Here is a 27,500-nt window from a genome sequence, read left to right as displayed (position 1 = left end):
GTCGTCAATTGTAATACGTGATGCAGGCTGCTGCTAACATTAACGTACAGTTTGTACTGTTTTATTTTACAGAAATTGCCCCAAACTATGAATTTTATAAAAATGCAGATGTCAGACCTCCATTTACTTATGCAACTCTCATAAGGCAGGTAAGTAGAGAGAAAATTAAGTTTGCCTGATTAAATTAAAATTCATTAATGCTTAAAGTAAGGCTTGGTTGAGAAAGTGTCATCCAGTCTAGTTAGTAAACCATTATTTTATGTCACTATGTATCTTGTCTCATTTCAGGCTATCATGGAATCGAGTGACAGGCAGTTAACACTTAATGAAATTTACAGCTGGTTTACACGGACATTTGCTTACTTCAGGCGTAATGCAGCAACTTGGAAGGTAACTTCTTTGCCAGCAGTTTAAAGATGCCTAGCGCAGTTCCTTAACAGATAGCACAAGGAACATTTATTTATGTGACATAAGCAGATTAGTATCTGCTTCCCCTCTTTTTAACCTGCCTCTTGAATGGAATGAATTCCCTCTCTCAAAATGACAAGTGAAAGAATAATTTTGCCTCTGATATAGTTTTCTAATTTGGTGCAATTAATAGCTGAGGCTTGGCAGAGAAATGAGGGCCTGACACACTAATTACAGTGTGAGCACTCAATCATCAACACCTTTGTTAGTCGCACTATATTACTTTTTCTCTTGCATATTATTGGCTAATTAGTTTGAAAAATGTCTGTTTGCCTTGTGCAACAAATGGAGGCTGTAGGTTTTGTCTTGGTCTGTGCCTTTTGTACACATCATACCTCATCATACAGACTGAAGCTGCCACAGGAGTGAGGGTCATGGCTACTCAGCTGGAACTAAAAGAAAGTAAAGTGAATATTATCCTGTCAGAACATAAATGCAGTTTATTTACTTAGACAAAAGGGTTCATCTATATCCCTGTCCAAACAACTTCATTGTCTGAATCCTACAAGGAGCTAAAAAAATGTTAGTTCTGTGCATCTATTTTTGGAAAAAGAGCAACGTCTGGAAAGATAAGGGCACTCAGCACAGACTAAGTGAACTGTTTTATTTTCATTTCAAAAAGCAGTCAGAAACATCAATTAGCCACAAGCCATTTGGTACAAAAGGGGGAAAATGTTTGTAGCTGAGAAGAATAGAGGCAGCAAAGCACTCATCAGCATACTAAGAATTTTAGACTGTGAGATATGCTAAAGTGAATTAATTTGGATTTAAAATGCAAATTAATCTGGCGAGCGATTACAGATATATGGGTGTGAAGCTCAAAATGCTTTTAATTTACAAAATGTTTAGATGTTATTAGTTGCTACAGTATGTGGTGCTGGACTGTAAATGAATGTAATTGTTTTATTTATGCATGGTTACTTGATATGTATTTTATAAGATGAAAATGTCAGAGGTAATCTGTAGAAAATATGTTTTAGAGCTTTTTCAATAAGTAATATTTATGTTGAAGATTTACGTTTTCTTTTGTTACTCATTAGAGAATGTAGTGAATGCTCCGTCATTTGATTTACTGAAAGAAATTTTAAAAGAAATGAAAGGTGATTTAATATCTTAGCTTGGTCTCATCTCCACAGCTCGGGGATCCAGCAAAACTCATTCTGAACAGCTTATTAGTTCTAACTATATCGCATGCATAATAAAACTGCTCATTTGCTCATTAATATTAAAATTATCATATTCAGAGCCATGGGCATTAAGATCAATCAAATCCTTGGATTTCAGGTCAGATGCTAGATCTGCTTATGCTTCCCCCCCCCCCCCCTTTTTTTTTTTTTAAGAATTCTTTTCTTAAAGCAAGCCAGAAGCTTGTCTTTGTGCAAATAGAAAGAAATCTTCATCAAAATTACTTTGTTTTATATTCGTAAAATAAGAATTAGGTCATTACTGACTGTACTTGATAGCTATATGCCAGTTTACCTTGATGGGAAGAAATATTTGCTTAGATTTATAATTTGATTTATGGGAAATATTCAAAGTAAATTATGCTGTCTGCTGTATATTTGTTATAGTTTAAATTTTAAGAATGACTTAATTTGATTTAAAAATGTTCATTTTGAGTAATTACTCTAATACAAAGCAGCCAACAACATCTGTTTGCACAATTGTGGTTGAGAAAATGTACATTCATGTTATAGGGAAGACTTTTTATTCAGTTTCTGTCTAACAGTTAATAAAAAAAACAAAACCAAACTTTGGTGAGAAAAATCTTTTTTAAAAGCCTAAGTATGTCCTATTGTGCAGGGACAGTATTGCAAAGTAACTTGCATATGTCATCTAATAATACAGAATAAACAAACTCTGTCATTTCGTTATTATAGGGATGAAAAGAATGCCTTTGAGCTTATTTGCATAAAGCTTTGTGCAAAATTAACACTTGTCACTGTAGCCTTTTTAGCATTTTAATACCTCAAGCAGGACTGGTTCCTTTGGACATTTCAACCATCCCCAAGTGCTTGATCAGGGACACAACAGAGCTGACCTAATTGTTCTGGCATTTTCAAAGATACTGTAATTTGTACAGATATTGCAATTTAGACCAGTTCAATGAAAGGAAGGTTTTGACACAGCTATTATTAAAATAGCTTGGAAGGTTCTGTTATCACAAAGTTCAAACTGCAGATTCCAGTAATTTGTAAGTTTGGGGTTTACAATATTATACATATTTTGAATTTAATACTTAAACTAAATTGAGATTTTCACTATGATTTAGAATAAGAAGATTAACAAAGTATACTGCATAGGCTGCCTTCTTAAATTGTATTAATTTTACTACCTTTTCCCCCTTTTGTGTCTGATTTAGAATGCAGTGCGTCATAATCTTAGCCTGCACAAGTGTTTTGTTCGAGTAGAAAATGTTAAAGGAGCAGTATGGACAGTGGATGAAGTAGAGTACCAGAAGCGAAGGTCACAAAAGATAACAGGGTACGTTGGTGGTTGGTTTTGTTCAACTGAGTTGTTCTGTAATTCTGTAACCTAAGTGAGTCCTCTGTGTACTACAACCTGACAGACAAAGCGAGCACTTATGTGGAGAATACGTAGCAAGCTAATAGCTATGCTGGTGCATTCTCTTCAGTGAGCTAACATTTATTTCATTTTTGTGGTATACGCTATTTTCTGTACATTCCTTGCCTGCCTGCCTTTCCCATATAGTTTGCTGCAGAGGCAAGCGATAATGGTTTTGTTTTTTCAGTGTATTTCACCATATGTTTGTCATTTTAATTCCATCTACCATAAGTTCTTCTACTATATATTAAAAATAGCCCTGTGTACATATGTTGCCCATGTGTTAGAGTTTCATATGTGCTTGTTTTTACTGTAAACCTTTGACAGAAGTAGGGAGTCGTTCAAGGTCATTTTGGAATATAGGTATCATACACTACAGCACTGACCTCAAAAATATCTTCTTGATGAGGGTAGTATTCATGAGAAGCCTTCACAGGAGGACCTTTGGCATGCTTACTGCCCTACTTTCAAATTAATCCCATGTCAGTATGACTGGTTCTGTGGATGCTTTTTGTTCCTTTAGAGTATATAATTAGTTGATAAAACCATTCAGAATACCAAAGGTGCAGAGAGGAAAGCAGGAGGTTTTTCTTTGCAGGAAGTTGTTTTATTTCTGTAATGGATCTGTTTGTAAACAGCCACCCAGCTGTCCTCTGGAGTCATCCTAGTCACTGATTTTATTGAAAATGTAATTCTATGGCGATCTAGCATATAGTGTTTCTAGTTTGATTTAAATATGATATGTTTGATTTGCTGGAAACTAATTGATCCTCTGTGTTGTTCATTTAGAGCTATTTATACGTTGTTGTACCCTCATAGTTTCTTGGAAGGGAAGAGTAACATCTTTTTATTCAGCACCTTAGTGAAGCTGTATGTAATATATTCAAGTGTGTACCAGCGTTAGTTCAGAAAACCAAAAGCAAATGACACAGGAAGCGTAGCTGAGGCAGGTGATGTACAAAGTTTAAAGCTATCTCTCTCAAACTCCTTCAGTGAGATCAGAATCTTTACAAGTCACTACTGTCCTGCTCTCGGAGCAAATTTCCACGTGAGCCTAATTACAATGAGACTTTTGCTTTTCTTATGAGAGTAAATCACTCTGTTCTAACAAGTTGAGCCCTTTCACACCCAACTTCATTTCATTTTTCCTTTTCAAACTCTGGTCTTCTGAGCTGATAAACCAATCTATTAACCCAATGAGCCAGCCAGGATGTCTGCCTGTTTTTTAAACTTTGAAAAATCGTTTGTTTGCAGAAGCCCAACGTTAGTGAAAAACATACCCACCAGCTTAGGCTATGGAGCAGCTCTTAATGCAAGCTTGCAGGTAAAAAACCACTAAATTATTCTTTCTTTGCACACACTAATTATGTTCTTATGTGTGACATATTTAATTTCCTGTTATACTTTGGTATAGAGTTACCTATATTTATGTTTATGTGGACCTGATAGATGATAAAGCCAACTATTTAGAATGACCAAGTAAGTTGTATTACCTAGCACTGCAAGAAGTACTAGTTCTTATTCTTGCTACTTTTGATGTGAAGAAGCAAGAAGGACACCCTGTGGCAAAATCTGGAACACTCAGTTTTGCTGTAAATGTTAGATTGATAGAAGCTTTTGCAAATGCATGTGGATATGCATTAATATTTATCCAAGCTGTCATAAATGATTTCACATCATAGTGTTGGGGAACATGGTGCTCATGGCAAAAACTTTAAAGTTTAATTATAATATATAATTTTTATGCAGAAGAGGCAAATGTCAGGACTTTTTTATTTTGAGTTAAGTTCTGGTCATTTTTTAAAGTACAGCAGCTGCCTGCATTATAAAGGAGCCATACATTGTGTGGAAGGGCATAGGGGTTAAGTGTAATTGAAAGTCAAAAAATGATATAAAACTAGAAAGTGCTATGACTATCAGAACATAGTTAATAATGGAAAATAATGAAACCTATGTAAGAAAACTAGTAAACCAGAAATAGAGATGCTGTTATATTCAGAACATGAAAATAATTGGAAAATGCACAAAATCCCTCTGACGACCTTTACAACTACCCAAAATGAACTGCTTTGTGTGTGTACGTTCATATGTGTATGAACATTTAAAACCGATTTGTATATTTCTGAACTAATTATTTTATTTTTACTCTTTGTTTTACTAGGCTGCACTGGCAGAGAGTAGTTTACCCTTGCTTAGTAACCCAGGATTGATAAATAACGCATCCAGTGGCTTACTGCAGGCAGTCCATGAAGATCTCAATGGTTCGCTGGATCACATTGACAGTAATGGAAATAGCAGTCCAGGCTGCTCTCCCCAGCCTCACATGTAAGTGCAGTTAGCATCCTTTAAAGAAAAAGTGCCTTAGCCTAAGAGAATATTACTCAAAAGTACTTTGAAACATGGTAAGTGAAACATCTGGAACTATCTGTTTGAAACTAAACGTTTATATTGAAACATTGAAATAGATGAGTCTTCATTTACTTTGTAGTAAGACTGGTGTAAGCTTTTTTTTAATCATTATTTATTAAAAAAAAAAAGCAAAACACAAAAACCTCTTCAACTTGCTTGCCAGCACTGAATGTAATGTGAGGCTGATCTCTATGGTCATTTTCACAGCCTGGTTTGTAAGGTATAGTCAAAATGTTCATGTTGGAATTAGTTGTAATTTTAACTGTGAGTCTCTAAACCATTTATGAACTGTGGTGGAGATATTGCCCATTTATATAAACCGTAAAATGCAAAGTTTAACTGTTGCCCACAGTTTACATAGAAGCCAGTAAAGTGTAACTTTTTGCCTGTCTTATAAATCAGTGTAATTACATATTCAAGTTTAATTACTGGTGCGTCTGTATTGGCAAGGTTTATATGTTATATTTTATGCAAGACTACGATTCCTATTAATATTTAGCAGCTAACTATATCATTAATTACTCTAAAATCTTTCCCCTACCATCTTTTTAATGGAGCTGAGAGAGTGGAAGTATTAAAAATTGATGTATTGTGGATTTCAGAAATGTGTCTGAAGCTTTAGAAATGCCTGGCCTTAATCAGTGGTGTCAAACGTCGCAGTTTCTTGTTTACTAAATAGTAAAACATGTATCTTGGAGGTATTGTTTCCCAGGTTATTTATATAATAATTAGCAGTATGATATCCAAGTAGACTTAGATTTAAGTTTACTGCAGGATGATTTTTAATGCGTATGTACAATTACGGTCTCTCTTTTTCTGTGTTTAAAACAGCTGATCTGATTTGCCTTTTTTCATTCCTATTTCTCTTTCACATTTTTAGTGTTCCTTTTAATTTCTAGAGTGGGATATTTAGCAGTAACAGTAATTGAGACCTTTTTACTTACGCTCTGGTGTGTGGAGAATTCATTTTGATCTGACCTTTTTTAGGGGAAATATTTGCTGAATTTTTCTTCTTTTGTTTGGCACGCTAATATATCTATGATCACATAGAAATGTTTATTGGCATGCATTTAATTGTTTTATTGCACATTTATTCTACTTGCCTTTGAAAATAATACACTGTGAACATTCATGTATTTTATCAGGTTCCAAACCATTACTTTTTCAAAATGGAAAAATTTGTCTTTTGGAAGTGTCTTTAGATGTATTAAATAATACAAAAGAAGTAATAAAACTTGAAGTAGAAAGAACATGAATATATGCTCTTGAGAGTAACACTACTCTAAAACAAGTAAAGTGAGCAATCAGACAAAAGTTTTTATATCCCATGCTTTATGCTATCAACCATGCAGTGGGTAGCTTGAGGCCTTTTACTTTTAGCAGTTCTCCTGAGTATGCTAATGCTCTCTTCCTGTATAAAATGCCAAGACAATAAAACTTTAAAGAGCAAACAAGAGTTAGATCATGTGTGTTAAAAACAGCTACTTTACAGAAAAGAATGACACTTGCTATTAAAGTTGTTTTGGAAGTGTTTGGCAGATCTGTTTACATATCCTATGTACTGTCTGCCATTCTTCTGGATAAACTGAGATATCTGTGCATATGATTATGTAGATATGGCTACGTTTATAGCTGTGTTTATAGCTAAAATACAGCATGTCGTAGCAATTTTTGCCTGTAAAAAAAAAGCAAATAACTTGAGTTACACCCAACTCAAGATTCAGCCTTCCTCTCTCATTTCTATAACATGTCGTTTGTCAGAACTGACAGTTTTGGGACTTGCCGTTGTGACTCTTTTGAAACTTATGACTACGTGTTGCTCAGTTCTTGATAGATTGAAGCAACAGAATGTAAATGCACTGAGATACCACCGAAGAAAGAGGTTATGCTCATTCATCCCTCACAACAAATTTAGTGCAAGATTACTGGGCTTCTGTGAGACCATGAACTGTCAACCAAAAGATACAGGCTATGACTAGATACGTACTCACTTGTGAAATTTTTGCCTTTTCCTTGCCAAGGGAGCCAAGAATATGAAAAAGGGAATGAATGCAATCTGCAAGGAAAAGTCAAGGAAGAGAGAGACTTGTTCAGGAGGCACAGAACCAAGGAAAAGAGGCCTCTTCCTTGCCTATGTGACCACGTTGACTAGGTCCCCTGGTTTTTGTTAAAGAGCATGTATGAGAACATGTATGAGAGCATGTAAGAAATGGAGCAGATTATCTATCATTTCTTAGAGAAAATGAGAAAAGAACAGAGGGAAAGCATGACGGATGTAAAAGAAGTAAGGAATATGACAAACAATTGAAAGAAATTTTAGATTTTACATTATCTACACAGATTACATAATCCTAGGGTTTTTTTTAATAAAATATAGAAAATAAACTACAAAAAAAAATCAGTATTTTACTGCTACAAGCATCCACTTACTTGTAGCTTCCTGAGAAGGTTCACCTAGGAAGTTTGGGTGTTTCTCCCATAGAGAAGTGTTCTTGGGATGGTCATAATTCCTAAACTCACCTATAAAATATATGGCTCTATTAATCTTCAAGTAGATGAAACCTTCATCTCCTGATTCCCAGGAAAATGTACTAGCCACAACACCAGGAATACGCTGAGCAATTACGTTGTCTGCCATCTTGGAGCTGGCACGCAGCCAGGAGCAGTGGAGCATGGTCTTACGGAAAGAGGCAGGACGTTGCGTGCAATTTTATAGATCAGAGCATTCTTTTGGGAAGGGGCAGAGTTTGGATTCTAGACAAGCTTCCAGGGATAGACATTTGTTTGGTATTATTGCATCAGAAGGAAATGCAAAGAGTCCCCGTGACAGTGTCAAAGCCAAGCATCTCAGTTAGGCATTTTGTTGTTAAAATTGTACTGAACATTGTTCTTATTAATTTTTTAGCATAAATATATCTTTTTATAAAATAATGAAAATGTTGAGTGTGTGTGTACAGTAGTCAGTATTTCTGTGCCTTGAGCATGAGAACATTTTCAGATAAATTGATTTCTGTTATTGTAATACCTTAGATACTCAGGGCCAGAAAGTGGGGAAATTGTTCAGTCTTTGGATTTGAACCTGATACTTCACATCTGCTTTTCCAAACAGAGTAGTAAGAGCAGTTAGAGTCATCAACTTATCCATCTGTGGGCAGGTGTCTATCATAGGTGGGTGAATCAGCTCACTTAGAAGATAGTCTCTGTTCATTGACTAGAGAAAGACCGTAGGTTCATAACTTCAAGTAAAATTGTATAACATTTAAATGCTTGTTAAGTGCAGTGAACCTCAGCTACTGTATTTAGGGCAGTGGCACTTTAAAAGCTTTACAGTTTTTGCCTTGGGTAATGATAGATAATCTGCTCCATTTCTTACACTTCTTGAACGCTTAAAAATACTGCAGTAAGTTTTAGGTGATCAGTATAACCATGTCCTGGTAGCTGGGATATCTTCTCTATTAATAACCAAGTAAAGCATCTGAAATTTTGTGCTGCATGCGTCTCAGTTTCCATTCCCAGTCTGATGAAAGATGGCAATTCCATGATCCAGTAGGCAGCATATCACTAGCAGGATCTCAAATCCTGGGTTTACTTTCTGTTTTTCAGCAGTATTAAATCTATATTCTGTCTTTAGTTGGTCTTCAAATCCAATTCCTGGTAGATTGACATGGGCACCAAGTGGTCCCTTGACATAAATCTTCACTGGGAAAATATGTTACTTATTGCAGACATAAATATTCTGTTCAAAATTCCAATTTCCTCTAGTATCAGTTGTCAACAATCAATGTCAGACAATTATCTTTTCATTTAAATCAATACTTAAGACTCTTTCTTCCTTTGTTTTTGAACATGGACTTCTTCTCCAAAATTACTGCGTATTTTAGCTGATACGCAGCAGGTTTCAAAGTGGCAAACACAAAAAAAAAGGTATTTTATATACAAAGATTGGTTATTTATGTAGAACTAGGTGCTGCTAATCTTGCATAACAACTGTACATGGATTTAGTTAGAAGATCCACAGTACACACCTTTGGGGTATAAACGCAGACTTCTGAAGTAAAAAAAGAAACCACAAGCGTCTGAACAAGTGCAATTAAAGCTGCATGGTTGTGGGAGACTGGAAAAAACTTCTATCATCCCTGAAAAAACAACAATATTGGACAAGACATGGAATGATACTTAGGGACAATAACGACAGTTCATGCATTAGTGATAACACAACTTCTTTTTAACCTGCATGTCATAGCCAGTATACTTCTGAAGAGTTTCTGAGGGATTTGAAAGTCAGTTCCTTCAAAGCCAATAAATTTAGATTCTTAAATGAACATAAGGATCACAATGAAATCAACTTTGTGCTATTATTTTTCCTGTCTCTGTTATATTTTCAAGAGTTCTCACTCTTGGGGATGGAAATCAAGTTCAACTGTTATTCCTGTGTTTGTCTGTGCATTTGTACTAGATTGATCACACTTAAGTGATTATTGCAACTGACACGGACCAAGGTGTTTTAGCACCAGAACACTTAGTTCATCTCTTGTCCACGTTCGTATTTTGGAAAATGCATCATGCAAAATGTCATTTTACATGTATAAATTCGAGGGAAAAAGTAAAATTTTAATCTGCAAAGCTGTTCATAGCAGACGAGGAAACGAAAAGGAATTAGTCATCAGAAAACTTGGAAAACTGTAGACTGAGAAAATGCAGTCTCACCATAGGAAACAATGGGGTGGTTATGACATTCTGTTAAAACTCACTGCAGCTCATTAAATAAGGAGTGGGAGGAGTCAGCAAAGGAGATAGGGAAAGCAAATATCCTACTAGTGAGGTTTTGTGGAAGGAGGCTGTCGTCATGGTTTTCTCCCTGCTCGTGGTATATGAGAGTGTAGATTGAAGAGAATGCAACTGAGCTCTTACATTCTCAATCGGTTTGTGAAAATAATCTAGTTTCAAACAGTAAATCCAGAATCCTGGAGATAATGGATATCACACTAATTTCTAGAATTTTAATTGTTGATTGCTTGTTCAAAGTACAGTGAAACCCAAAAATATTTTTTTAAGAGTCACTTCTTAAAAAAAATGCATTCATATGTCCTCGTCTCATATATGACTGTGTTCAGCTATTGCAGTGCTGTACTCTGTTTGTAAGACAGGAATTGTTTGAAATCAGGTGTCAAGACACACATATATCCCATGATCTTTAATGCTGTTTCTAGAAAATGTTGTGTTAGGTTGTTGTGCGAAAGAATAACTTTTATCCAAATAAATAAGAGTAAGAGTAAATCTGAGATTAATTAGAAAAAGGAGCTTACCCAGTGTAGTCCTTCGTCTTCAATTGTGTCTGTGAAAAGGTAAGTTCCAACCATCTATGGTTTCAGTCACCTGTTCCTTTGTATTCTGCTGTTGTTCCCAACCCTACTCCTTTCACTTTCCCACTCTTGCCCTGACTGGATCATTTCTCTCTGCAGTTCTATCTGCATAATCATCAAACTTGTTATTTTTTTTTCAACTTTTTTTTATCTTTAAATTTTATTCCCAGAGGCAAATATGATTATTCTGCTCTAAGATCATTTACTTTTGAGGTGCTTCAGTTTGAAGGCATTCCATTGTCAGGTCGTTCCCATATCTGATTATTCCAGTCCCCCACTGTTAAGCTTTCACACCACTTACAGTAGGTTACCTATCATTCCAATCCCTTTCATTCCCTTGTTTCTTTAACTTCATAATGTTCCAATCCCCTGTCTTTCCTTCTTTCCTTTTTTTTTTTTTTTTTTTTTGTTATCATTGCATTGTCCCATTTCATGATCCCTTTGCATTTACCTTGGAGGCTTGTTCTGTTCTAGGAGACTGCTATGATCCAAGTCTTGTTCATTGTATAAGACTTGACATAATGTATAAAAAAATAAACTCTTGAAACACATCAATTAACAAGGATGTAACAAGCATTATTAAATAGGTGAGAAGCATGTAATTGAGCAGATGAATGTGGTAGCAATTGCAGTATTTCTGGGTATCCTTGTTCATCAAAAATGTTTCACTTAGTCACATGATATTTTAGTGTCTGTATAATTTAATTTCACACATTTTTATTCATAAATCTAACTTAAGATAATGGGCAGAAAGACTTCATGACAACAATTGATTTTTATTTTTATATGAGAAGAGGAACAACTAGGAAACACAGGATCTTAAAGGTTATAGCTTTTGTCTGAACATATTTCCATTGAAAGAAACTCTGTTGTGAGAATATGCAGTGAAATAATTTTGGCTTTGCCTAACAATGCAAAGCATCTGAAAGTGACAGGCAAGTCCAGGAATCCAACACTTAATCATACTATTTTGGTACCATTTACATTTTTTTTTGCCTTTCCTGATGGCATGGATCATGTGACAATAAATTTTTGAGTTGTGACTGGGCCTCCCTACTTTCATACAGAGCCACTCGTGTGGGTGCTAATGGAAAAATAAGTAGTGATGTTTTGATTAATAATATTTTTCAATCATTCCCATTGACCTATTTTTCACTTGAATGTTTTCCTAAATGTTTATTTTCTCCTTTATTTATTTATTTTTCATTACTTTCCTTTTCAGTCCATTTGTTCTCTACATTTTGCTTCTGTTCATCAATTTTCTTATCTTTCAAGACTGATGTACCAGTCCTTTATCATTTCCTCTGTAGCTTCTTAAATGTTACATGTCTTACTTTGGATCAGAAGTTGCTATTTCTTCTTTACATTATTCCAGCCTCAATTGTTACACTTCTACAGTACATTCCCAATGCTCTTGACAAAAAGATCACTCCAGAGATATAGTGCCTTCAGCTGAAAAGTGTCAGATCCCCATAGCATGGCTTGTAGAAGTTGGTAGGCTCCTGTGGGGTTTCACAGAATCTTTTTGGAAGCTGTCTTGCTGAAAACTTTGTGGTACTGCTGTCATGAATTCTCGATGTATGGGTAAGGTATTTATGCTTTTAATGTAACAGGTCTGTATAAGAAAAGGCAGCATCTCAAATATCGTTAGAGATGTTAAAAATGTGTTTGAAGTTTTGCAACTAAATTTCTCTGCAATGTGGTCATGTAACAAATATAGTTCATAGGAGATGCCTGTCTTTGAACAACACAAAAGTTGAGATGATAGTGCCATTAACAGTGTTTTTGTAAAATTGCATGTTATGAATCTTACCCACTTTTAATGATTGCATTTGGTTTTAGAGTAAATGTAATATTATAAGTCAAAATTTTTGAAAGTAGACTCTCAAAATATTTTTTTAAAATATACTTGTCCAAAATGTGTCTTTATATTTACGTATTGTGTAAACAGTTAAATAAAGATATCCAATTATATCCAATTGGTAATGTTTATACCAGTAGTTCAAATTATAACCCATAAATCCAAGCAAAAAATTGATTGAAAAATATAGGACCTTATGCTGAGGAAGTGTTATTATTTGGCTATTATTTATTCTTTGGAATTTGTAGAAAACTCTAGGCCCTTTACACATTTTAAAAGACTAAAAATTTCAATGCACTTATTTTTAAAAAAGAGTTTATGGAAAGACTTCATCTCAGTGTGAAACCTCATGTGTAGGTCACATTAAAGTAATCAAACCTCAAGATGACTAAAGATGTGATTATACCTAGTAAAGTCCTTATACAAAAGCAAGGTTCACAATCTTCTGGCAAAGTGCAGTTTCGAAAATGTACTCTTGGCATCTAACAGCAGCCTATGATTTAGAACAGTGGTGGGAATGCATATGTATAGTACAGACCCTGATGTAGTCTCTGTTAGGGTTATAAGTGCAGTTATTCCAGTGGTTTTCTCTAACTAAACAGCAATATTAAATGTGTATCTTAAATTAGGCTGAACAAATTCAGTAGTCTTCTTCATTTTCCTAGACTTACCAAATTTATTTGTTCCACTGTACCCATTAATAGAGGTTTACTGAAGTTGGAGAGCCTTTGTATGATCATGGCCTCTCACTAATGTATTCCAATGACTTCCATAAGCTTCTGATTGAGATGGGTAAGGGGAAAGGTTTCTTTGATGCAGTATTATGCTGTGATAGTAGTGCTCTGGGTAATGAGGGACTTATCCCAACTTGATTTTTACTTTTCTTTATCTTTTCCCTGCTGTTCTTCATTCCTTGTGAATTTGATATTATCAAACATCACAGCTGAAAAATATTGTCTGAGCTTTTATCTCCTCTCTCTGGAGTATTGCATTCATCTCTGTGGCTCTCAACATAAGAAGGACATGGACCCGTTGAAGCAAGTTCAGAGGAGGGCCATGAAGATGGTCCGCTGGAACACCTCTCCTATGAAGACAGGCTGAGAGAGTTGGGGCTGTTCAGCCTGCAGAAGAGAGGGCGCCGGGGTGATCTTATTGCAGCTTTCCAGTACTTAAAGGGGGCCTACAGGAAAGCTGGAGAGGGACTTTTTACAAGGGCATGTAGTGATAGGACAAGGGGCAATGGCTTTAAACTGAAAGAGGGCAGATTTTGATTAGATCTAAGGAAGAAATTTTTCACTCAGAGGGTGGTGAGGCACTGGAACGGGTTGCCCAGAGAAGTTGTGGATGCCCCATCCCTGGAAGTGTTCAAGGCCAGGTTGGATGAGGCTTTGAGCAACCTGATCTAGTGGAAGGTGTCCCTGCCCATGGCAGGGGTGTTGGAACTAGGTGGTCTTTAAGGTCCTTTCCAACCTGAACGTTCTATTACTCTGTGATTTCTCTTGTTCTAAGAATGCAGAAAACGAGTCATGTTGTGGGCAACCATGTCATACAATTTCTCCCCTAAAATCATCATAGTCCATCTCAAATTTGAAAGCCAATGTGCAACTTCATCCCTTTGATTGTAAGCCGCATTTCAATTTTGTAAATATATTCCAATTTAGTTTCACTAATATATGTTCTAGCTTACATAGTCTTTCTTACTCTTCCTCTTTATTTCTCAAATATGTTTTGGAGAGCAGACTGTGAACTTTAAATCTTCAATTTCATAGACCAAACAGGCTCTTTCTGATACAGCAGACTGTCCATTCTCCTCATCTTTCTAGTAGCCATTCCATAAAACTACTCAGTTTGGAGTTATTTTCATGTGCAGGTGTTAACAGAGTTTTTTGAAGCATTCCAGACACAGTCATATATAATGTGTGTCCTCTTTCTCTCTGTTCTTATGGGGAAAGCCCATATTTTAGCGAAGTGCAACTTAGCTGTTGAGATTTATTTTTATAGTACAGTATTAAAGGATGGACTGGGGGCACTGTTGTAATAACTGTACAAAGGCAAAACAAAAAGGATTTTCAAATCCCTGCCCCAAACTCTTGTAGTCTTTAGGTAGTAATTGAATTGTTTAATTTTTGAAAAGAATCTTCAGATATTGTTTGAATAGAAGCTGTATATTACTTACACCATTTTCCCCATGTAGAACAGCATCAAACTTTGTTTAGAGAAGTGTTTGACACAATGCCAGTCGGCATTAGACTGCACTATAGGTACATTAAACCAAAAAGTAAACCATGACTGGCAGCAGTGAAATACCTTGAGATGAGCGCCCATCAAGTAGCATTCTGTTACTGTGCATGGACTTTTATTCCTGGCATCATGAAATAATTATGCTTTTGTATCCATCTAGAGTTACTGGAATTACAATTTCAAGCATATATTTTTTAATTTTGTAGCTACATATTTACAGATGTAGTACTGAACAACGTATTGTGCTATATGTATTTAATTTGGCTGGAATATACTGCCTTGTGAAGCAGAAGTCTGCATTAAGCACAGGCCAAAGTATGCAGTCAAGAGTTAGCGTATGTTAACCTAGGCTCTGTGGTATCTCAGATAGCTCCTCGTCAGCTCAGTCTGAAGGCAGACTATATATATATTCTTGCAGAGGCCATACAGATATAACATATTCTTCAGACATGTTGCTCTTCACATCCAAATCTTAAAGCTGTAATAGCATAAAAATGAGAGGCATAATTAGTATTCACATGTTGTTAACAATTTGGTGAAATGTTCTGAGAAAAGTTAGAATAAGTTTGAAGTGTTACATGTAAGAATAATCATTAGTGTAAACATGAGGTGACTGGATACACAGTCGTTTTTAAGACTCTAGAAATTGTAGCAGGTCACCAACTGAATGTGTGCTGACAAAGGTATGTGGTTGTGAAAGCATACTTTAACAGTAATATTGTACTTAAAATTAAGTACATCATTAGTACCCAAAATTAAGTACATATATCATCCACCCAGTTCTTCTGATTTGCCTTTTCTGAAGACTGAGGAAGGACTAAAAATATTAGGCTTGTTGAGAAGAGAGAAACTGAGTGGACAGCCTTCAGGACACTGTGCAGAGAAGACAGGAATGAACTTGTCCTTGTTCGGTGGGAACAGGACAATAAATAATTGATTAGTATTTCAGCAAGAAGAGTTAGGCTAGACATCAGAAAAAGATAAAACCTTCCTGACTGTAGGATAACTAAGTGCTGGTATGACTACCAACACAGAGAGATTGTGGAACTGCTGATACTGGAGTCTTGTAAAAGCAAATTAGAAGGGGTGAGAAGTGGTTTAAGTATAAATGATCCTACTTTGAGGTAGGGGAGGCGTTGAAAAGACCATATGATCTCCAGAGGACCTTTCCAACCCTATTTTATTTGCTTCTCACAAAAAATCTGGGAAAAATAAGTTTTTTTTCATGTATGTCATGTCTTACTAGAGGCTAGTTGAGATTGTCCAAGTCTGTTTATTTTGTAATCTGGAACAGCTGTCATAGCTAAATATATTTAAGCACTCTTGTTTTTAAGATTGAATTAACCTTGGCCTTACAAAAAAAAATATTTTTATTGAGTGTGCAATTCAACTGATGCAAGAAATGTCAGCTAGGGCAGTGCAGACAGTCCTACATGGGTCAGGTTGACCCATTTGTTCCTGCTGAGCGTGATGTGCGGTTCTACTTGTTAAATGGTACCATCAACTCTTTGGCAAAAAATATATTAAAGGGCTGGCCATTCTCCAGGCTTGTCTAGTAGGCAAAGCTAGTCATCACTTCAAGTCCTAGCTCTTAAACACTGGAAAAATAAAATAAAAGGTCAGTACTCCAAGAAACTTAGAGTATGAAAAGGAAATATTTTAGTAACATCCTGCTGAAAATTTTGAAATGTACCCATCAAGCATACCTATAAATGAACATTTTCATTGAAGACTGTTCCAGAAGAAAAAAAACCACTACCATACCCAGGTGTTAAGTGTAATGCTATTTAATCCTTCGCTGCTGCGTTAGAACAAAATGGTTAGGTCCCACTGTGGAAAAATGATGATTCACTTATAAAATCTCACAAAAATGTGCCGAAAGTGTTAGTAGAAAGATATTTTTTTCAGCCTTTTTGTCCGACACTATCTATCTCATCAGCTATATGTTTTCCAAGATAGCAGTTTTTCTGATGTAAAAGTTTTCAACAGAAATAGAAAAGCAATTTTTATAGCCTGTATTTATATTAACATGTATAAAAAATACACATAGTACAGCCCAAATTCTCCCCCAGCTCTTCCTGAATCATTGAATAGCTTTCCAGATTTTGCATAGAGAACATTTGCTTGCTTTAACTCGCAAATAACACCGAAATACTTAGCTGTTGCTGCTAAGTTTCTGTGTAATGAGTGCAATTTTTAAAACTTCCTAACCATTAGATACTACAGAGCATGCCAGATCCATAGCCTCTTTTTTTAAGCTTTGATGTTTTCAGGCTTGCTCTGTTTCGATGGTTCTTCAACAATCCCAAAAATATTCAGACACTCAAATCTCTAGTACTTTGTCATTTTCCTTTGAATTTTTACCTTTAAAACTTCTGTGCTTTCTCCCTAATCCTTTTCTTTGTTTAGCATGTTAACTTTTGACGTTTGAACTAGACGCAGTTGACGGTTTGAAAGACTATAGAGGCCTGTGCCCTAAGCTAATTCCTAGTCAAGTTTCTACTTTTTTGTGGTTCTATCACAGAGAAAACACATTTATTTAGACACCAAAGGGAGAAAACCAATGCCAAGGATGGGAATTTTAGTAAGAGTCGCTAGAATCAGAAAATATTTTTAATGTCATCTTCTTAATCAGATCTAGATTCCTAAAAATTTTGATCCTGTAAGAAGGGCTAATTGTGTGTGAGTTTTGAGCCCCATTTGATATTTAAAGCAAATATATTGTTAATATGTTGGTTTAAAAACAAAAATCAGAAACAAACAAAAAAAAAGTGAAGATCTAATCAATTTAATTATCAATTTCATAATCTAAGAAATATATTTTCATTATCCATTTTTAATCATTTTTTTGTTCTTGTTTTTAAAGGGAAGTGAAATTGTGATGTTAGTATCTACAAATCTGTCCATTTATTCTCTAGAAATTTCTCTGTACAAAGCTCATTTCTTTGTACAAAGCTAAAAGGAAGAGGAGGATATATTTGGTTGTTGGGAGTTTTTTTAATTTTTGGCATTTTTTTCAACTCAGACTTGTTACTGTAAAGTTGAAAATCTTAAAAAACTTGTTTTACATGTTTTTCTCGTCATTCTGATTTACCATCTATGTCCATTTTCAAACTTCACTTAGAATAGGAACTGAAAGTTTTAGCTGTCCCTAATGTAAAGTGAAACAGTTTGTATTTTGATGTGCTTGGGCAGGGCCAAACTGGTAGGGCAAGAAGCGCCAAACACTATCTCCAGCCGCTTTAGGACCAAATGCATTGGTGTATTTTGTAGCTAAGCAGCACAAAATCATCCCCGAGTTGGGAAGCGCCTATGGTATAGAAAGGAAAAAGGAGAGGTTTGCTTCTAATCTCTGTGAGTTAATGGCTGGCTGGTTTCTGCAGTGTGAGGGTCAATATCTGTTAAAACATTTTCCTGTAGAGTAATGGCAGGAGGCATCTCTGAATTACTGAATACTTACATGTTTTAATGCAATTAAAAATATTTAATAAATTTAAAAAACACAGTTCATTAGCTGTGTAACTTACTGAGGATTTAAAAAACTTTTCTTTGGCAATAACTCTGTTGCTTTTTATCATTAGATGTAGTGATAAAATGATCATAAATATGCTATATTAAATTGGGTGACCTTTAAGTATGGGTAAGGTGAAGTGTGAACATTTGCTTTTTTCTATATTTTCCTTATTTCCATATTTCTAGTATATCACATTTGCTCATAACTCCAAGCTGCTACTTCTCTTCTGTTGACTTCAGTGGCAGCTAAATTAAGTCAGTTCAAAGTAGTCCTGTAATTTTTAAAGTTTCCTCCTACAGGTACACTTACAATGCCATAGGTCACTTCTGTTGTTCTTTCCCAGATTCTGCTATGTTGTTTTTGAGATGAGTGAGTAATAGCTACAAGGTAGTCAAGTACCTTGAACATACTAGTTGAAGTGAGGGCCTACTATAAATACATAAACATGTTTTATATTATTATCGCTGTCATTATACTCACTTAATTAGTCTAAAATACTGGTTTTGAGCTTCTTAAGCAGAGGTGCCGTTGTTATTCATAATAACATATATTTCCTAAGTGGTTACAGTAGATAGATGTATATGGGTAGTTTATTTTGTTTCTTTTATTTGTCAGCAGTAAATTGATCTGCCATGGTATCAGCTTTGTTATTTTTTTTCACATTTAGCTTTACATATGACTAATCTAAATATATCGTGTTATTACCTCTGTTTATATCATCTTCTGGGGTATTCACAATTATATTCCAAATAGAAATCAAATGTAGGAGCTTAGAAAATTCTCACTGTTAATGTACCTCCATGTTGTGAAATAATCTTTTGTTCTTCTTTCATATGTCTAGTGTTATTACTGGCAAATCTTTACATCTAATTTAAGTATGAGTTTGGGTTTTGAAGTTTCTCACAGGAATTTGCAAGTTAAAATATATCCATCAGATCTCCTTGTTTACTGTTGTATTACTCTTACAAGCCTCATAGGGCAAGTAAAATTAGTGATTTTACATACACTTGTTATTCCACCTCATTTGTCTAGTAGAAAAATACGTAGTTCACTATGTGTACCTCCTTTGGTTATTCCCCCTTCTCCCCAAGCACTCTGTCAGATGCATTGCGTATTTCACTTACATCTTCTGCTGTGAATAAACTTCACAAGTGAAATCTTGGCCCTAATGAAGTCATGGGGATTTTTGCCATTGATTTAAATGAGATCTGGATTTCATCCCAGGAAACCGTTTGTCTTCATGTCTTTGGCTTTCCCCCGTTTCTTATTCTGCCTTTAGTCACTCCTAACCACTCCTAATCTCCATCTGATATTTCTTGTGACTGCTTACAGCTCCATTTCTCAATTTTAGTTCATTAAAATATTTTTTTTTCCAAATACGGCAAGGAGTTCTCCCAGATCTGAAATCTTTTTATTGATCTTTGAAAATTTGTACAGTCTTAGTAGTCTACAACATTAGCAAAATTGCTGATGTCGAAATCCAGAACCTTTTTATCTGTGCCAACACAAGCAAGAAAATATTTTGAGTTGTGGCAAGACTAATTGGGAATGCCCTGATAACCAATACATTCCTAAGTGATTTTTTTTTAAAAAGTTTGGTTTTGTTTTTTTTTTCTATTAATAAAAGTGTTATGTCTTAGTATTTTCTGCTATCTATATTTCCCTAAAATCCAAAAGATTCAGATAAAATCACCTGTTCTTTTCTTCTAGGATTTTTGCTATTAAACTGCCTTCTTAATCCTTTGTACCTCCTTTTCAGACACCCTGTATTGTTTGTGGCATAGTCTCCTCTGTAACATAGCGCCATGTGTTCATTTAGTTCAAATTCTCAGATAACAATGTGTATCTTCCTACCATTCCCTTCCCCTCTGATATAGAGATACATACACAGAGTAGCTTTCCTCTGCCATGTTTATGCTAGATCTTCACATCCAATTAATAATCTTTCTTGCCTTTTACTCTGGTCTTCCATTTGGGATAGCTGAGTATTTCTCTTGGGACACAAGACTACACTGAGACCTGTCCTGTTTAACATCTGTATTGATGTCCTGGAGGATGGACCTCCTTCTCATCAAGTTTGCAGTTGACAGCAGATTAGGGGGAACAGTCGATATGCATAAGGGTAGGATAGCCATTCAGAGGACCTGTATGGGCTGAAGGACAAGGCCAAGAGGAACTTTCATGAAATGTCATGCCCTGCACTGAGGAAGGAAGATGGACAATGTTCCAATGATAGACACTAGGATGGCCTGACTGAGAAGCTGCTTTGCTGAGAAGGCCCTGGGGATCTTGGCAGAGAGCAATCTGAGCATGAGCCAGCAGAGTGCCCAGGCAACTGAGAAGGTCAACAGTGTCCTGGACTGGATCAAGTGCAGCAGAGGGCCAAGATACTGGGTGAAATTATTATCCCCTCATTCTCAGTACTCATTAGACCACACCTGGAATACTGTGTCCAGTTTTGGCACCTCAAATATGAAAAATGCAGCAGTAAACTAGATTGAGTTCAGCAAAAGGCCATCAAGATTGTTGGAAGCAGAAGCAATTGCCCTGAGGAGAGACTGAGGGAAGTGAGCTTGATCAGCCTGAAAACCTGGCCCTCAGTACCTACAGGGAGATTAGCAAGAAGATGAGCCATGCTCTTCACTGTGGTGATAGACTAAGACACAGTGGGCATAAGTTAAAATAAGAGATTCAGACTGAGTACAGAGAACTCTTTCCTCATGAGGATGGTCAGGCAGTGAGTGGGGCAGTTGCCAAGGAAGTAGTTTGGTCTTCATCCTTGGAGGTTTTCAAGACCCAGCTGGGTAAAAACCTGAGCAACCTGCTCTGACCTTGTAGCTGTGCCTTCCTTGGGCAGGAGGTTGACCTAGAGGTCTCCTTTGACCTGAATTATCCTGTGATCCTAGAATGTGTTTCCATAAAGACAAAACAATGAGAGTGAGCAGAGCAACTAAGCTTTTTAGCAACCAAGCTCAAGGAGAAAGATGCTCTGGATTTTGTTTTACAGATACCAGCAAAGTCATATCAGATGCTCACTGAAGGGATGGGTCTTACAAATAACAACAACTGATTTTACATCTTTTTAAGGTGTCACAAAAGAAAAGCTGTGTTTGCAAGAACAGTTTTGTGTCGTTGGTAATGATGGGGTTTGTGATTTTGTTGTGTGTTTGGTTTTTTTTTTTCCGAGAAGACTCACCTACTTTTTATCTTAAGATAATTGAAGGGAAGCATGAAGAAGGCTAGCTTCTTTTACAGTGGCTAATAAAATTGTATCAACACTTATTATAAACAGGAAAGCAAGTCTCTAGTCTTGGAGGTTCTAAATTCAATAATAGACTTATACAAACTCATTCTTACTTGCTCCTACAACTTACTTGATGTGCCAGAGGCACTTTGTGAGCATTGATCATTAATTTCATCTTATGCCATCTCCTCTAGTGATGAACTAAAGGCAACAAAGTTTAGTGGCTTAATTAATTATTCCAATACACTCTTATCTCCTGTCAGAGTCCGCAGCAGTGCCTGCCAGCTAGAGCTGTTGCCTCTGCTTTCCATCACCAATCCAGTGCAACTCTCAGTTCCACCATAGTAGACTTGAAATACTTAGTGATGGATAAGATGATAGATATGAAAAAAGTATATTTTGAAAGTATTTTTTTGTGCATTTGAGTAAAGAAAAGGCTGCTGCTTCCCTTTTCTCAACATGGCTCTTGGAGGGTCCAGAGTGGAAGGGTGTATTTTGAAAGTGGCCAGTTGACAAAGCATATCCAGAAACACCATCATTGAGGAGCAGTGCTTCTATAGGCATCACATTTCCAGTCTTCTTCCACCAAGATGTTGTAGATTCACTCCCTCCTTAGTGAAATGAGGTAGCGCACCATCAGCTGCCTGACAAGGATATGTGACAATAGGACCTTCCTCCCTTTCTTGCTTGAAGCTAGAGATTTGCATATAGGCATTATTTTATCTAGAAATAATAGCACTTCTTCAGCATATGTGATAAATACATGGGGGAAGTGATTCCTGATGTTCAAGGAAAAATAATAATGGATTCTGTGACAGTTGTAGCATTACTGAGTTTGTATTTAATTACTCATCTAATACGCTTTTTTCCCTTTCTCAATATTTGGATTAGTATCTCCCTAAATGGCTGTACAAATTCACATCAATAAACAGTTCACTTCTACTTAAGAAAAATAATAAACTTTTTATAATAGCGTGAAATTGTAAGAAGACAAAGTAATAGAATTAGATATATTGAAAATGCTGTAGGATTTGAGGATTTGTCTCCATTTGCCTACCAAGGCATAAATATAAAAATTCTAGGTCTGAAACAGTGTATTGGAAAGGAGAGCTTTACTTTTTAAACTGCTATAGAACATCCTACAGACCTAGACCTGTACTCGCAAGATGAAATACAGCTCTTCCTGAGGAAATACTAATCCAGATGTACTACGAAAAAAAAAAAAAAGAAGGAAAAACGAACAAACAGATCAGTTACTAGATCTGTAACATAATGATTATCATTTTACGGAATAATAATTGGTGAAAATTATTTTTGTAGAAAAGTCTAACAAAAGTCACAGCTTTAAAAATATTAGGTCAGACAGAAGTAAAAGTTGTGTGTGTTTCACACACAATTTGCTCTTCAATGCAAATAATGTGTGTTTCAACACGTTAAACTAAATCTTTAGAAAGCCAAGATGCTTCACATAAAAATAAAGATTAAAAATGTTTTTTAAATACTAAAATATAGAACTGTACAGCAATAATTGTTTGGCCACAGTATTCTTTGTGCTTTAGTAGCTTACCTTGTTGACTTTGGACACAAAAATTTTCAGGCTTCCACAGTTTGAAGAATTCTGTAGCTGTGGATCTTTTTAATATTTTCTCCCAAGCTATACACAGAACACTTTGTGTAGCTGAATCAAAATTGCACTTGTAGTTCAGGATGCCTACAGCATGAAAGAATTGAGGGCAGTGTGGGTAATAAGTAAAAATGTAAATAAAAATTGCAGGTGTCTAACATAAAAAGTTACATTGGAAATGTGGATTTCTATAAAAGATACTGTGTAACACAAATACAACATGTTCTGTTTTGTTCTCTTGGTATACTGAAGCATAGTCAATTTAATGGAAGTAAAGATAGTGGAGAAATATTACAGTTGGAAAAACATTTGCTGACTATCCAGTTGATTTCGAAAATGTAATGTTTATGGGCTTAAGGCTGTCTACAGAATTGTGAGGGAAATTGGTCAAACTGTGCATCATTTGGTTTGGGAAATGGTTAAAGTTGTTTGGGAGCTGCTGAATTATATTTCTTTTAACTTTTAAAAACCTTGGTTACTTTAATAGGCAAACAAAATCTTAAAAGAAATAATCAACATGGGTTGTCATACCATGTGTAGCTTAAAAATTATTTAGTCCCAAAGATTCCTTTGGGAAAGAATGTTTTCATCCAAGTTCCAAAAAACTCGTCGTCTTTATATACTTCTACATGAAGTCACTAGGAAAGCCAGTGAGTCAATAGTATCAAAATTAAAGTCTCATAGAAAATAAGCCTGGGAGGGACTTCAAGAAATGATCTAATTTATTGCCCTTTGTGCTATTGAATACCGAAGAAAGAAACTCCCCAGTGTTACTAGGTGCCTCAGTCACCATAGTGATACAAAATACTTTCAGCTGCAACCCAGCAAAAAAATCACCCTTTCATGATTTTAGACTGATTATTGCAACCTCTTTGTGGAGTAAAAATGCACTGAAAGATCTTTAAAAATTGCGTGACTTGCTACAGACCGTACACTTGGCTACAAAGCTCACAGTAAGCCTGTTGACCTAGGCAGCTTTGCTTTCTTAACGTCTACCACCTCTTCAATGCAAACCGAAGAGCAAAGTCTTTTCAGTACCAGTCATTACATTGACTTAACTGTCTGAGAGACTGCATCTCTCTCAATCATGATGTCCCACAGCACATTCCCTTAAATGATTTTGGCAGAACATTACAGATTTTGGGTGGATATGGGCAACAATGTTTAGAGGACCCAGAGCTAAACTGTGGAATTTGTTCCCCTGGGGATCCTGGAGGTCTTCTGGCACTTCCCTGGCAGCTTTCAGAATTAAACACTGAACCCTTTACTTTTCTTTTTCTTTTTCTTTTTACTTATACAAATTAGAAATGAACTTTTTTTTTTTTTCTTTCAAAGAATTGGAAGAAAGAAATATAGGGGAACTTAAATGGTTAAATCTCTGTTTTGGATAAAGGGAGTGCTCAGGGTCTCTGTAGTAACTCAAGGCTGATGATTATAGAAGGCTTTGTCTGACTTCATGTTCTTTGCAAAGAAGAGTTTCTATTTGTGCTTTCTATTCAAAGCACTATTCCCACTAACTAAATCCAAATCTTGTTTATTGTAATTATTTATATTTTGTTGTCCTGCATTCTCACTGCTGTTTTGCTGGATTTGGTATCCCCTTACATTAAAGCTGATGTGACGTTAAACCTCTGTAGAAAACATGCTATCCATAATTGAGAATATTGTATCAAGTATCTTTTCTCCTTGTTGACACCAGCTCAACTCAATTTAATTAAGAAATCATGTACTTGGTTATAGGATCTGGTTGTTTTCTTGTCAGCAACAGCATACATTCTAATGTTTAAAAGTTGAATGTAACACTTGTTTTGTTACTGTTGCCTAGATTTTAGCAGGATTTTAGTAGCTGTTGTACTAAACAAGTTTTCCCAAGGCAGGATCAGATTAATCTTGCGCAAAACTCAAAAGGCAAGTTCACCTTGTATCAGACAATTTATTGTAGGCTTTAGGAATTCGGCGTCATCTCTAAATATTTGGAAGTTACTTTATACAGTCTTTCCTAGTATATATTTATTCCACAGCTGCCTGTCCTGTTATCTTTTTCCTTTGAAGCCTCAAAGCTCTTCTCCAGCAGCCTACAAACAGTCTTCACAAGGCCTCTGTAAATGTCCAGCAACTATTACCTGTCTCCTGGCACTTAATAGTCGTTCCACTTAAATGTATGAATGATGATGTCTTTAAGGATATAGTATACATCTGAGAACACAAGAACAAGTTGTAGTTTGCCAGTTGCAGGAGGGAGAGAAAAATCTCTGTGTAAAGCTGTAAAGAATGTGAAGATTGAATGTTTGAGGCAGCATCAGAGACAGAGGAACTTCATGTTCTGTGATTTATGAGCAAGGAACAAGTAATGTATTGAGATGAGCAGGCAGCTCTGTAAGGTATTAGAATCCTTCTTTTATATTACAAAGATCTCTCAGAGTTTCATTTTCAAAGTGCTGGGGTACAAGGAAAATTTTCTTTTTTAACAGTGGATTCACCAATTGTAACGAAGGTGATCCATGGAAATGAGTTTGTATCTTTACCAAAAAGTTCTTTGAAATAATTTATCATTGCTATATTTTATTTTTGCTGCTGCGGGTGTCTCCTCACTTCCTGTTTGTTGTGCTGCATTGTTAGTCCTGAGCTCAGGTAGAAGTGTAGTTTGCCTACACTTGTTCAATAGGAGACAACCATTTTGCTGAGGACATTGGGACATGACGTAGTAATAATACTTGCTAAGACATCACTTTGTCATCCCTTTATGCTACCGAAGAGTCAGCAGTGACTGAACTCACTTCTCACAGATATGTGTCTAATGGCCCCCAAGGATGGGGACTCCAGTGCTCCCCGAGCAACCTGATCCAGTGCTTCACTGCCTGTACTAATTTTTAGCTCCAACATCTGACCCATTGCTCTTTCTGTAACCTAAGACATCTTTCATTCAGCCTTTCTTCATATAACAGCTTTTTCTAAACTCCTACCTGGATTTTCTCAAGTTGCCACATATTTGAAATCTCTTCATCTTCACCAATGTGCTTGCATTACCTGTCATTTTGTTGATATCTGTGAGGTTAATAACTATGCTTTCTATTCTACCTTCTATGTCATTAATAAAAAATACTGACTAGTTCTGAACCCAGGATTGGTTCATCAAGGAACCATCTTTGTTAAAATACAGATTCCAATTATGTAGTAGATAAGTAAGTTTTGATCAGAAGTCAGAAATCACTAAGCTATGACCTGTTGTTAGGATTTGAGTAGCATGATTATTAATAAAAAGATGTGGCGTATATAAATATTTCTTCAGAATTTATGTTTAAACACTCAGCACTTCACATCAGAATTTGTCCTTAGTACACTGCTCCCATTGTATAACAGAATAGTAGTGCAGAATTTTGCAAATAAATACATTTAAATATACATTTGTCTATTGAAACACACACAAATATTTTTGTATTAGTTACATATAAATACCGGTCTCAATATTTTACTTTCTATGTACAAGAAATATCTTGGGATGCATCATACTATACTAAAAGTCTTCAAGATAAGAATGTATTGAGCAATTTAAAAGATGGGTGTTCAAATCTTGTTTTGCTTATGGAAAAGAAAAAAAAAAGGTTTTTAGATTTCATATGTATTTTGTATAGTTGCTTCTTCCTTAGAACATACTTAAAATACTATAGATGTAAGATCCTTTACATCTCTAACCAACATGCCTCAACTTTGCCTTCCAACATTTGATTTCGAAAAACACTCTAGAGTTGAGAAATGTTAGTTTCAAGAGCCTATTCTTTGTGCTTAGACTTCCAAAAAGAGGTGTTTGTATGGCACTGTTTTCTCTGAGCTGTACTCTTAAGATGCTGCTAGAAAAGTTGCGAAATTTATTTTTCTGTGGATAACTGAACTCCTTGATTTTGGTCTTGATTTACTGTTGATATGGAAGAAGGTATAGCTGACAAAAATGAAAGTTTTGTATCCTGATTAGTGTTCTAAGCTGTTAGTTCTTCCATAGATTAGTCATCAAAATAATCTTTGAACTGGCCTTGCAAAAAAGAGGTCCTCCATACTAAAGAGTTAGAGCACGAGAGGAACTAGTATCCTAATGTGCAGTGCATTTTTAATTGATGTTTCTTGTTATCCTCCCTGTTTGTACAGTGGCTGAACTCCAACCACAGAAATGTAATAAAAACAACCCGGACACCACCCTTAAAGGAACTGAACTCATT

At 35.7% G+C, this 27,500-nt stretch overlaps 1 protein-coding gene across 12 annotated transcripts in view; it reads left to right on the top strand.

Annotated features, from left to right (window-relative positions):
* FOXP2 (forkhead box P2) overlaps positions 1-27,500 on the top strand; it is a 202,336-nt gene that overhangs the window by 169,296 nt on the left and 5,540 nt on the right. For all 12 annotated transcript variants that reach the window (XM_086609770.1, XM_086609773.1, XM_086609772.1 and 9 more), the window contains 5 exons: positions 73-149; positions 289-390; positions 2,831-2,952; positions 4,288-4,357; positions 5,195-5,358. In XM_086609770.1, the coding sequence (XP_086465896.1) occupies positions 73-149; positions 289-390; positions 2,831-2,952; positions 4,288-4,357; positions 5,195-5,358 (535 nt within the window). The remainder of the gene's footprint in view (positions 1-72; positions 150-288; positions 391-2,830; positions 2,953-4,287; positions 4,358-5,194; positions 5,359-27,500) is intronic.

The sequence above is a fragment of the Tauraco erythrolophus genome, chromosome 4 (genome assembly GCF_009769465.1).
Source record: "Tauraco erythrolophus isolate bTauEry1 chromosome 4, bTauEry1.pri, whole genome shotgun sequence".
NCBI lineage: Eukaryota > Metazoa > Chordata > Aves > Musophagiformes > Musophagidae > Tauraco > Tauraco erythrolophus.
Note: the sequence above shows the minus strand (reverse complement) of the source record. Positions and strands in the feature narration are given on the sequence as shown.